The sequence below is a fragment of the Strix aluco genome, chromosome 4 (assembly GCF_031877795.1).
Source record: "Strix aluco isolate bStrAlu1 chromosome 4, bStrAlu1.hap1, whole genome shotgun sequence".
Lineage (NCBI taxonomy): Eukaryota > Metazoa > Chordata > Aves > Strigiformes > Strigidae > Strix > Strix aluco.
The window spans coordinates 71653998-71667440 of NC_133934.1; the positions used below are offsets into that span (position 1 = coordinate 71653998).

A 13443-nucleotide genomic window follows, 5' to 3' on the forward strand; every position below is an offset into this window, starting at 1 on the left:
CTTGCTAGCGGCATTCAGCAAAATAGCATTGGCTCTGTGTTCAGGACCTGTGTAGTAACAGCATACTGTGAGTGAGAACACAGTATTCTGTTAATTACTTTTAATTAAAATGAGTGCGTGCGCACACACACACACATACACGTACATATAGAAAGAGTGTTTTTCTAGTGGCTTGGCTTCCTTTTCCTCATTGAAGGGAAGAAGTTAAACTTTCTCATTAAATGTTTATATAAAAATGAAATAATTCTGAGGTTAACCAGAAATGCAGCTTAATCTTGTATAGAAACATGTATGTTGTTTTTTTTTTTTTTTTGTAGTTGCACAAATATAGCTGAAACTTGAAGTTGGCAGAGAGTGCTGTTTAAAAATATTTAGTCCCAGCATGTAAAAACTCGTTTTGTTACGGAATTCCTTTGTGAAAGGTGTAGCTATGCCATGTCTCTGCCAAAGTGATGGGAGCCATATCGACAGAGTGCGTTTTGGAAAATAGCTGCATTTTGGGCTTGTAGTTACAAAAGTTAAATTGGAATTTACATGTTTTATATATTGCTTGGAAGGATACCACATCTAGTAATATTTTTTAAGAGGGTGGAAAGAAGAAAAAAGAAAGCTTGCAGATGGAGTCAAAGCTTCGCTCTGTTAGAACATGTCGGGATGAGCAGAGGTATGTGTGATGACACTTAGCATGTACCACTGAAGGCTCTGGTTTATTCTCTTTAGCTGTCATCATGTGCTGTAGCTATGATACATATGCTTAATTTTGGCTACGTACCTCATCTTTCCCTTCTCTTCTCTGGGCATGTTTAAGCTTTATAGAATAGTAAGAGCTACTGATAGATGTGATACTGTCTGCTGCCCAGGCACAAACTGTGCTCAGTTTTTGGTACTGTAAGAGCAATTAAACGCAGCATTTCATGGTCGCCACTGTCTCATTAATTGTTGCCATGATGCCATTGTCCCAGAAGAGCAACCAGTCACTTGTCTGGCTCGGCCCCTGGCCGACACGCCAGGCAGTGGCACCGGGTGACCACAGCAGGTAGAGGAGGTGAATCTGAAGCCTGGCCCTCCTGGCTGAGACTGGGAGGAGGGAGCAGAAGGAGGATTTGGTCTCTGCTGTGGCCCCCCGAGGCAGCTGTGGCCACAATGCAAAGAGCTGAGTGGGAACCATCATCCTGGTCAGAGCAGGTGTATTCAGGTGGCACAACCACTTTATGTCCCTGTGCAGCACCTCAGGTAAGCTGTGGACACCCACATGCATGGTCACATGCACATCAATCTGCTAAATAACACAAATAAGCAAACTGTAGATGTCATAATGAAGGTTTGGGCCATTCTGTTCTGAACTGAGGTCGCTTACAGGCATCATTAAAGGAGCTGGTTTTGTTCAATTACAATTCATTCCTTAAGGACTTCTCGTAAAAGAAATCAGGAATAGCAGAGATTGTTTGCTCAGCCTGTTGAATCAGAGACATGAGATACACATAATACCTGTCCTTTTTATTTAAGAATTGCAAAGGTGTTGCTCCATCACTACAGACCTGTTTTAAAGTAGACTATCCAATGTCCACTCATATTGAATGTCTCTTTAATAAACAAGGGAGAAGGAAGTCCATCTTTTATAAAAAATAACATTTAGTTATAGGATATCACTGCAGACAATGGCAGCGGTACGATTAGGAACTCATCTGTTCCAAGGCAGTGTTCATGACTACAGAACCATATAGATGTATGCACTTCAACTTGAGGAAAACGAGTAACACTTTAAAACCTGGTTACTTAGAGATCAAAGAAGTCTCTGTCTCACTGAGGCACTTGTGTGGCCTGTGAGTGTCTTGCACACTTCAGTTAGGAAAGTTTTATAGAGCAACAATCATATATTAAGTAAATTCACTCCAAAGCGCCAGTGGTAGGTACAGTACATGAATCTGAGGAATGAATGGATACTGTATGAAAAACATTATGCTAATATACTTTATCATTTTCTGGTTAGAATAGATTCTTTTCCATTTGCAAAATGCCCAAACATATAATTCATCCCATTTAAATCTATAGATCGTAGAACTGAGTTGGAATGAAGGGATACACATACATGGGTGAGTCTTCGTCTTTCAAAGATTAGATCAAAATTTATTTCAGAACGGTCAATTACTTCATAGTATTGGAAACTTCTTCTCCTAAACAGAGTAAGATTTGTAATGGTCTGTAAGAATATCGCTTCTCAGAGAAAAGAAAAAAGGCATGTTATCTTGTATTTTCCAGTTGTATCTGTTTTATAGATGAAACAAAAGTTGAAATACAAGAGAAGTACTAAATTGAAACTTTTTGAAATACTTCAAAAACTCCACCTCTCACCAGTTAAGGGCCTCTCGGTTTAGCCCATTTTAAAGAAAAAATGGCATTTGTGACATCTTAAGATAGTATTTTTATCTTTAAAAATAGTATGTTGTACAAAAGCGTTATCTAGGGCACATCTCCCTAGCCCAGCCAGGATCGTGCTGCAGTACCTGAGCTGGTTCAGACAGCCCACCATGGGCATCAGCAGCAGCGCGGGAATGCTAAAACAGGGTGAATGAGCACAAAATTTCATGAGGCGATCTGGCAGCTCTGGGCTCCTGGAGGAAGAGGCGTCCCCTTTGCTGTGCTCTCCACCCTTCCCATGCCGACTGGTGCTTGTCGAATCCCCCTGGGAGCCCATCTCAATACCCCAGCGGCAAGCTAAGGCACTTTTTTTTTTTTTTTTCTCCTGGATTAGTTTTCTGATGGTCTGGTGCATTGAATCAGTTAATGAAAGGGCCAGCTTAGTGCCGGAGACGTCACAAGAGACGGGTGGGAGCCTGCAGCCGGCAGCGGGTGGTGCCTGCACAAAGGAGAAGGGGGAAAGAGGGGCCGCGGTGTCCCACACTTTGAGCAAGCATGACCTGCTGGGGCTGGCAGAAACCTAGAGGTATTTACCATCTCTGCCCAGCACTGCACTGAGCCTTGTACAAATCCCTTGTGGAAAGTTGTGCACTGCTGGAGTTGCATTGAATTGAGATATTTATGTCGATTTTCGAATACAGTTAGCAACCTTTCCCTGCTACTCCCTTTTAGCCTCTCTGCCTACAGTGCATCTTCTCCTGATGTGTTTTCTCTTCTCACTTTGGAGAGGCATCCAGGCCCGCCTCTTTCCTCAATCGGCTGATAGCCCTGACTCCTGAGAGCTTTCCCAGTTCCACGGTTTTGTGGGGATAAGGCTATTTTTCTCTGTTAGAGCAGCTCTGATGCAGGGGTACGAGGAGGTGTCTGACACGGGTAAGAATTTGCCTGAGTGAGAAACAGATGTCCTGACCCAGGAGTTATTCACGTCTTTTTAAAATGCCGTGTATGAACCTTTTATCTCTCCTTAACAGAGCGGGAAAGCAAACTCCCCAAACCTATACACAGTCTTCCTTTGACGCTGCCTAGCAGGCGTGCACCGCATGGGCGCACAGTCTCGCAGGTAGTTTTCATCCAGGAAGCACCACAATTTGCCCTATTCACAAACCGCAGGGTACTATTCTGTTTCCAGGCTCCTAATCCCTCTTACACACAATCCCTTACAACTTTAACTGGCGGGGTGGAGGAGCAAGTTAAAAAGGAAGGAAAAAGGAAAATGAAACACAATGTACAGCCAGCCAGTGGCTGCCAGTTACTGCGCACACAATCGACACCAGCTGCAGCCCAATTAAACCCGACATTCACAGGTGTTCCCAACAGACTCTGCACTAACAAAACCACTTTCTTGAAAATACCTAAGGCTTTAACACAGAAGCTCATTTCTTTTTTCCTCTCTTTTTTTTTTTTTTTTTTTTTTTAAGATTCTTTAAAGCTATTTAGAGCACTTTAAATACAAAGAAGCTGAAAAGGACTTTCAGTCCACTGGAAAGAGTTGGTGCTTAATGCCAGAATGGGGGAGAATCGGCCAAGCTGAATCAGCCAGTGTAACCATTGGTTTTGGGAGAAAGATGGGTTATGCTGAATGCTGTTTATTCAGGGAACAGTAACTGGTGCTGGGCATTTTATTGTTGCTGGGACTGAAATGGGGAGGGAGGGAATAACTAGGTGTAAACCCATTTCTTTTGGGGACTCATCATTGTTTGCAACATAGCTGTGAGCTTGTGTGTGGCTTTGCTTATTACCGATCTGTCTGTGTGTGTGGTTCAGATAGCAAATTTTAGTTCTCCTTTCCTTCCAGGATAACTTGATACAGTTGTCTTTTTGACTTTGAAGTAGGATTCTAAATTCGTTGTTTATTTTCTGGTCTTAAAGCACTCATTCAGGTGATAAATCAGTCCTTTAAAAAAATGATAATTTGGTTTTAATACATGAATTCAAAATTATTTCCATGCTAAGAGAGGACTGCAGACAGCAGACTATTGCACAGGTCAGTAATTTGCTCTCATTCCACTGAAAATGAGAATCGTGTTTGTTAAACTTTCGTTTATAATGATATTCATAACCAAACTAAGGTATATTCTAGGACTTGTAGATTCAATAGTATTCAGCCACACCTGACTGGCTATTCATCTCTGTAGTAACACCCCACACCTCAGTAGTTGTTTAATTACCTGGTGCCTGGTCTGTTGCTTTTTAATCACTGTTGTCTCTGACAGTCACTTAATGTCTTCATTACTGCTTTAACAGTCAATGCTGAAAGCCACTCCATATTCAGATACAGTCAAGAGTATCTATTTTGTCCTTCAGTACATCAAGCTGCAGTTTTGCCTTTGGAACAGGACTAGGATGTTATTCCTATTCCGCACACACAGAGAGATCCAAAAGACTGCACTTTTTTTTGGTCCTTTTTTATACTGTAAAGGTAAAAATGGTGATCCTGTGGATTTGTATTTTAAAATAATTAAGAATTCTCTTAAAACTGGCAGATACATAATGTTGGTTCACAGCATTCATTTATAGAGGTGGGCAGAGGCTAGTCATGCTGATGAATGCAGTGGAGGGAAAAGAAAATCACCCAGGCTTCAAATTCACAGGTATACAACCTAAATTAGATATTGTCACTCAGGAAAAGATACTGGAGGCAGCATGAATAATTTTCTGAGAAAAATCATCTCACTGCTAATATGATGGCAAATACAATAATAGGAAAGGAACTGCAAGCAAACCCAGAAACACTGCTGTGCCATGGTACGGCTCCCTCTGTGCCCTGGCCGGCCTCAGCCGCTCAACAGCAAGAGGGTAGAGCAGGACTAACAAAGATGACACGGCAGACGAGTGGACAAGTGCTGCAGGAGCAGGGACTGAATCACTGGGGACTCTTCAGCTTGAGAAGACTTGACTGAGAGGGGGTGAGATAAAACTCTGTAAAATCATTGATGATACAGGGAAGGTGAATGGGGAACAACAGATGAATCACCGTTCTCATAACACAGGAACTAGGAGACACTTGCGGAAATTACCAGGTTTAAGACAAACAGAAGTGCTTTTTTATGCAATGCATGATTAGACCATGGCACTCATTACAGGATGAAGTTGTGGAGGCCAAAAGGAGAAGTGATTTAAGAAAGTAATTGGACAAATTAATTGAGGATAGGTCTGGCGCAAGGTTTTAAAACTGATGATCTAGATGCAGGAGTGCTCCTAAGCCTGGGAAGGATCCGTACCTTGCTGCAAAGCTGATGGTTTTCTTCCTTTGTTGTCCGTTAGCACCTGCTGCTACCTTCCCTCTTTGCTTCACTTGACCCAATCTGTGTTGGTTTTTAATCTAGACAGAAATGACATTTAAAAACCCTTCAATTGCTTGGTCTATTAAGAAAAATTGCTTAACATGACTGTGACAATAAATACCTATGAAAAAGCAGTAGACCGTAGGCCAATAACGCAGCTGATTTCACCAGATGAATTCACTCTCATTTCACTGTTGCCTGTATTACTACTTGTGTTTGCTTTCTGTGAGTGATTTAGCTTTACTAGCTAGTGGAAATGCTTGTGAGGACTTTTTTTTTTTTTAAAGTTTGCATACTTGAAGGAAGAAAAATAATCAAACTTGCCTCGTCCAATCTCTTACCTCAGAAACCTGATACTCTGGGTTAGCCAAGGAATGGAAACAACGCCATGTGACTTCTGTGACCAGACGCGAGGGCCCAAATTTTAAACACTGTGCCATAATGCCTGCTGTTTATTACTCAGTAATATATAAAAGATTTAGTCCACAAAAATTCTGAGCGCAGCCAGGAAAAGAGAGAATGGTAATTCATGCCTTAAAATTCTTTACCCTTAAAAGCAGCTGAAATACTCCTGGGAAGAAAAAAAAAAAAAAAAAAATCAGTTTTCTGGTGCTTCCTCATGTCTAGTAATTTTCAGTTATCACAGAACTTACAGTTTAGCCTTTAGAACAAAATTAAAACAAAATAAATCCTTTGGAGGTTAATTATCATCACTGTTGCCAATACTCTTGACAGAGCGTAGAGAATAGGTAAAAACATCATCAAAAGTACCAGCTTGTGAGCAAATTCTTCCTAAGTGTATCAGTGTACAAATGAAACAGGAAGAAATAAGACTGGCAGTGGTGTTCCTTCTTTTTTGGATCTGCCAACTTGATAGTCTTTCCTTCCACTTCTCCTTCAGTAAAACATATCAACTCCTTACAGGTGATCATCTTGTGCTGTAGTGATATCCTGCTTTATAATTTTGATGCTGTAGATCGGTAATGGTCTCTGTGAACAGAACAGGATGGTCAAAACCTGCTGTACTGCGTTTTGGTTTTTTTTAATAATGCCTGTGAAAATGCTTAGAAGGTCTCTTCCTCTTCATTTGGTGGAAAATTTGCCATTAGTGCAGTAGTTATCAAGGGGAAACGGACCCCTCCTTCAAAGGTTTAAACACAGGTTTGGAGTCCAGGATTCTTGGGATCTGTTTTTCCATCAACAGTCTGCTCTCTCTTGAAAGATTTCTGCGTTTGGTGTTGAGCAGGGATGGGGGACAGAGTTTGATCTGGTTTGGGTTTTTTTCATTAAGTAGCTTTATATTTGTGTTAGAGATAGGGAAATAGTCATACTGTCTACTTAGAGAAAAACCTGAACAGAAGGACCAAGATCCCTCTGATGTATTACTTACCCAAGAAGTTGGTGCACTAAATCTCAGCTATGCTTCCAGGTTTAACTGTCTCTGAAGTCCTGAAAAGCATTAAAATGCATAACAGCAGTGTTTAGCTTCACTGCTCATTAGAGCAGCACAGAACTAATAGTAATATTGTTGTAACTTGACAAAGCCATCTAAATCCATGCATGTTTTCCTGTGAAAGCTTCCTAAACATGCTGCTAAATCCTCTAAAAAGCTACTAAACGGCTTTGGCAACCATTAGCACAGCATAAGCGGGGGAACTCTTTTCAGTAAGTGAACAAACAGAGAAAATATGCTGAATAGCTGGACAAATGTGTTTCAGCTGGCTCTTTCATTTACAGATATAAGGGAGCAGTCAATATCAATCACTGTTTTCCCTGTTGCACTGGAAATCACAATATCTCTTTTCATTCCACAAGCTCTTTTCACCACAGTAATGTGTCTTTAGAGTGACACTGGCATCAGTCTGTTTCCGCTGTCTGAAGTCCAGAGAGCTTAAAAACACATTGCAGGGTATGAGACCTTAACCCTCCTCCCCTTCCACACACCCCTCTCCTTCTAGCCTTCCTTTCTGAATTAATTGTTTTTACTTCTTTCCCAGCATAAAGCTGAGAAAGAAAAGTGCCCACAGAGCCTGGGAATATCTGCTCTTGCGCTTTGGGGACAGAAAAATGTATCGCTGATTGTTGGGGTTTTTTAATTTATCAGGTGTTGTGGGGAGTTTAACACAAGGTAATATGATTATCAAGTTAATTTGCAATATAATGTAATATGAAATGTAATGTTACTGTGGTTTGAATTTCGAGCTATATCCTGTTTCTTGAATGTCCTAATCACCCACAAGCTCATTTATTAAAAAAAAAAAAGTTGGAGAAACTCTGTCCTTGTGAGTATCTGGCATATGGAGTATGTTGATATCCTTGTGTTCATTTTCTTCCTTTCAAGTAATATATTTTATAATAATAATGCTATGTGTGGGGGGTTTTTTTATTCTTTCTTTGTAGATAACAGCAGTCTGTAGAGAAGCAGCCCTTCTAGCTCTTCAGGAAGACATACATGCCAAATCTGTCATGGGACGGCACTTCCGGTACGCACTGACTGTCGTGACCCCAAGGATTCCCGATTCGTTAATCCAGTTTTATGCAGATTATCAGCAGCAAAGTGGACTGCACGCGCTTTGAAAGGCAAATTAATACATAGCCCCATTCATGGTGTGAATAGCAAATTTCCTTTGTAAAGCTGTCAAAAGCCAAAGAATTTTGTATTGTGAGTGGAGTGTCCAAGTTAACTGAAGTGTAGAATCATTGTAATAAATGCCCATGTGGAAGTTTTGAGTGTAGCAGATATCATCCAAAACTTTATATTTTACAATTTCAGTGGTATAATCTGCATTTTAGAGGTAGTAAAATTGCTGGTTTAAGTCAATTTATCTGAGTGTATATCCATGTATCAAAAAAAAAATTATAAAATTCTGGATTTCTGGTCGATTCTGGGCCTTAAAGAGAGTAGCAACAAGTGTCTTCACGGTCTTCATTTGTTCCTGCCTCAACCACAGTTTAATCCCAGGGACTCATCCCAGTGAGGCGCAAACCTGGGGAGTGGCCTCACTACAAAAAAATGCTGAAAATTATTCTGAATCTTTTGATTTATGATCTCCAGAAAAGCTGCCAAACAGGCTTGCCGAACATAGAGCTTTCTGAGATAAAGCTAAGGTATCCTGATTGATTACAGCGAAACATTTATCTTTGGTCTTAAACAACTCCTTTTTACACATACTGGGAATTAGGCACCTTAAAAATTGTACATCCTTTGGCTAACCTGAAACCACTGCCAGGTGTCAGTAAAAGATTTTTGTTGTTGCTTGTTTGTTTCCATCAAAATAAATAGGAACGTTGATTGGTAATTTAAAGCTGGCCACTTAAAATCCTAATGGATCTTAATTAATGTGTAAGAAAACCTGCTTGCAAAAACTGTTATAAATGACCACAAAATAGTTCAGGGACAGATAAAATCTTTTCAGCTTATTTCTTTGTTACATCATCTGTTGAAATGATGACAGGTCCTTATGGACTCTCTGCTCTTGCACTCAGTATGAAATGCAGTTAAGCAAACTCACTTTCAGCTTTTTTCTCCACAATAGAAAGACCGAGCTTTTCTATTCCAGACATGAAAAATAGAGGGAAAGGTAAAGCAAAACCAATACAAACTTTAACAAAATTAAAAAAAAAAAAAAAAAAAGGTGACAAACCCCTGAATTTCAGTGGGTGATTCTCTGTTTTCCTGGTGTTTTGCGGGTAAGTAGAAGAATTTACAGGTCAAAATTTTAGCCAAATCCTGCTGTCACTTATTGGAGTAAACAAGAAATGTAATTTTAGGCTTTATGTAAGGTTATTTTTGGATTTGTTTATTGATGGTTCTGAAGACTCTTCTTTCTTGCGTTTATTATATAAGTATTAATGAGAGTAATAATTATTTAGAAATTTATATCATTTTATGAGAAATTTGTATATATCTGTTTAAGAGAGATTTCTACTATATATACTTATATTATCGATGAAATTTTAAAAGTAATCTCTTGGCCTTGATTATGGTTTTTCTCTCTTTACTCAATTCCACTCTGTACACAATTTGTAGCTTTTAAACAGAAATCTACTATTTTTAAATTACAACTTTTCTGTTACTTTTACTCTAAACTCTTGTTGCTATAATTAGCATTTAATTTTACTATCACTAAAAAGGATTAGAGAATGAGGGAAAGCAGATCATTTACTTGGTTCATCTGATGTAGGTGCAGGTTTTTTTTTTCTTTTTTTCATTGTTTGACTTTTTAATGGTACAACAGACAGAGGGAATTAAGAAAATTATAAACTGGAACAGTTGCCTTTGGAATCAAGACTGCATTTGAAACTATCCTTCCTTTCTAAATTCTGTATATTCCAACTTAAAGTTCAGGGTGCAAGCCATTCATCATAACCATTACATTTTTGATGTTTCCAAAAATTAAATGCCATACTGTTATCCCGTGGCACTTCCTCCAGTGTGTGTCCCTGAAGGGACGAAAGAAAGACCGTGGTTTTTAATGCCAACAATGAATTCTGTTTGTAATTTTGTACCCTAAAAATAACGCTGCGTGATGCTTCAGATGAGTAGCAGAACTAGATGGCCATTCCTTGGGAAGTGCTCAGATCCCTTGGGAACGTGCACCAAGGCGTGAATCTGAACTGAGAAACTGGGAAAGAGGCATTTAGGAGCTGGCTGCTCTTTCCATACATGAACTCCTGTTGCCATCAGAGGGAATTCTGCACATTGAATTTTAGAACTTTAGGAGAGAATGCTGCCCATGACTGCTGTTTGTGTCTTGGGTAAAAAACCCATTGCTGCAAACATTTATCCTTTCATCCACATGGTACCACATTTATCCAAATGGTAACAAATCTCTTGATATATACCTGCATGCCTGAAGGGATTTTAAACGTAGGAAGCTCCCCTTTTTATCATTGGGTTTGTGAAACTTGATTTTTAAAAAAGATACTCTTAAAAAAAAAAAATGTTATGGCAAGTTAAGTTATGGCAAACTTGTTGCTCCCAAATACTCTCTTTGGAAAACTTGTCTAGTCTGATGCCCCTCAAAATCTTACTCCATCCCAAGCCACAGATAAATTGAGACTTAAAGAAAGGTATGGTGATTCCCCTTCTTGTTCCTAATAACAGATCGCTGTTATCATGGACTAGCAAATTGAGATCATTTTATGAGAATTCTGGAAAATAACCAAAAATTCAGTTTTGGTCAAAGCACATCAGCAACGTAGTCCTTTCATAATCCAGTCTGGTGAGTGCTTTTGCACCCTCAGCCTCTCATTGGAACTTACTGATGAGGGCACTGTAGGACAGAGCACTTCAAAAGTATCTTCTGTTAGCCTGTCATTTAAGTGAGTGGTTTTTAATTCAGAGCTGAACTTTTCACAGCATGTTTTACTGAACACATTGTGCCTTGGCACCGAATCAAATTGCTTGCAGTGTGAGGCCATATAAGCCTGAACACCTCTGTGCTTCAGAGTAAATCAAAGATAGAGGCGTTCTTTCTTCTGCTGGGTTAATCATGTTTATTGTTTTTTGGATGTTTCTGTGAGATTCAATTTTAATAAAATGATAGAGGCTCTGTGAACAGAAGAGAAGGTATCTGAGAAGAACATCTCTCTCCCATCCTCTCTTTAACTACTGAAGTGGTTCCTAGACTTATTTCTTTATGTTCTTTAGAAATACAGTCTTTTTCCTGCCTGCCATTATCTTTTGGAGCCAGTTTTTGGCCCAAATTCTGTTTAAGTTGCAGAATTGTTAACATTAAATCAGCTTTTCAATGTTTCAGGCACATTTTGTTTAAATACGAAGTCTAACTTTTTCCTCCAATAACAACGTCTTGCAAAATGGCATAAAATGTCTTTTGACAGGTTTGCCAAAAATGACCAGGAGAATATTTATGATCAAAATGCAAAAATGTCTTCACTTAACTTGAAAAAACGTTCAGTCCTGTGTTCTCCCTAATGCATAAAACAGATTTTACTGCAAGTACAATATACAATTCTTTATCCTGGAAAAAGAATGAAGTTTACTGTGGATGATTTTCCTACAGTCTCTAAATGAGAACAGAACATAAGGTTTACTGAGTTCAGGTGCGAGGGCGAACATCAGAGACAGAATAAAGATAGCTTTCAAAGGTGGTTATTCAAAATCATTGAACTTGGACTTGTCAGCCCTTTCAAGTATTGTGTCCTTAAAATTGATTTTTCTGGTTTGTGTGTGCTGGCTCTTTCCTTTTAGTTTCTTTACTCATTTTAAATGTCAAAGTGTGGTGGTTCTCCTTCAGAAACTGGGCACATGCCAAACATAATGCTCCTATAACTGAGCATCCCTCGATTAGTGCTGTGGGAAGGCTGCCTGTGGATGATGTTTCCCTGTGAAGCAGGCGTCAAACTCTGTGCTGATGAGGTCCAGAGAGGGGTGAAGAGAAAGCCAAACTGTAAGGCCTGGTGTTTTGCCATGTACTACCTAGTAAGCTGAAGCTAACTGAGGGACACAAGTTCATGGACAGGCAAGTGTCAGGACTGTGGAGGAGACTGACCCTTAAGGCTTTTGGTTGTTTCTGGCTCTCCCAGAGAAAACAATTGGTTAGGTGGGTGAAACAGTATTACCAACACTAGAAAAGCAAATGCCAGTGGTTGTGGTAGCTCAATATCTAGTGCTAGCTAGGAGATAACTTAGAAGGAATTGTAGTTGGAAGATGAAGTCACACATGTGCCTGGAAGGCAGGCACCCACTGTCAAAACCTTGGCAAAGCCCCTGAAAGAATTAGTAAAAAGCAGGCATAAAGAACTTGCCTGGCTTCCCATGACCACAAAGCTGGGACAAAACTGAACGTGCTTCCTTCATGCTTCTGTGCCATGGGATGACTCCCATGCTGATGCAGTCAGGGCTGTGGGAAGGGGCTTGCAGTGGGAGCCAAGTACAAACTGACCCGCGCCTTGACCTGCTCATAACATATGTGATGGGGAGGTCCGCTCCTTGGCCACCACTGACAAAACCAGCACATGAGGAGAGATAGGGTGACAGAGGGATGAGAATCTGTGCATTTCAGCTACTCCAAAGTGACGTATTGGCCACTGGACACAGGAGCCAGATGTCCTATGTAGAGTTTTTTGTAGCTGCTCCAAACTCCATCTTGAAGTCCTGGTCAATGTGGAGCTCACCCATAACAGAGTTGCATTTGGAAAAGTGGTTTTACATTGTGATCCTTTTGTATTTGTATTTAATGTTGTTGTGGTTGTAATGAATTGCATTAATTTTTATCTACTATGAACCTCAATCTTTTGCTTTTGCTGATGCCTTTTTTTTTTTTCTTTGACATGAAAGAAAATATTGTAGGTGATCTAATGTGTGCAATTTAATGAAGAGCTTTTTCTAGAGAGTAGATGCAAGAGGCATGCAGAATCACAATTGTAGTTGGACATGTTTTGAATGGCAAGTTAAAGTCTAAAAGACAACTATTTAAGCTGAAACCTACTCCTAATCTTGGGGTTTGTGTCTGCTCTTTCTGCAACTGCTACCTGTTCATTTAATCTTTTCTGTAGGAAACTCAGTCATGCGTTTTCTCCAGGGCTTTATATGTTCTGTATTAGATACTTTAAATGGTGTCATTCTTCCCTGCAGACTTAAATCCATCCAGAGTCCTGATAGGAGAAGGAGATGTGTGTTTTCTCTGTTAACTAGTCCACCAAGGACCAGACCAGTGAGGAGGAGAGAGCCCCACTCTGTGTTTGCATGGCAGGCCTCCAGCAAGAGTGCAGGTGT

At 39.9% G+C, this 13443-nt stretch overlaps 1 protein-coding gene across 1 annotated transcript in view; it reads left to right on the forward strand.

Moving 5' to 3' along the window:
• Positions 1 to 11886, forward strand: part of AFG2A (AFG2 AAA ATPase homolog A) — a 206109-nt gene extending 194223 nt beyond the window's left edge. The window contains exon 16 of the mRNA XM_074823611.1: positions 8103 to 11886. Within this exon, the coding sequence (XP_074679712.1) occupies positions 8103 to 8279 (177 nt within the window). The 3' untranslated portion in view covers positions 8280 to 11886. The remainder of the gene's footprint in view (positions 1 to 8102) is intronic.
• The last annotated feature ends 1557 nt before the right edge of the window (positions 11887 to 13443 follow it).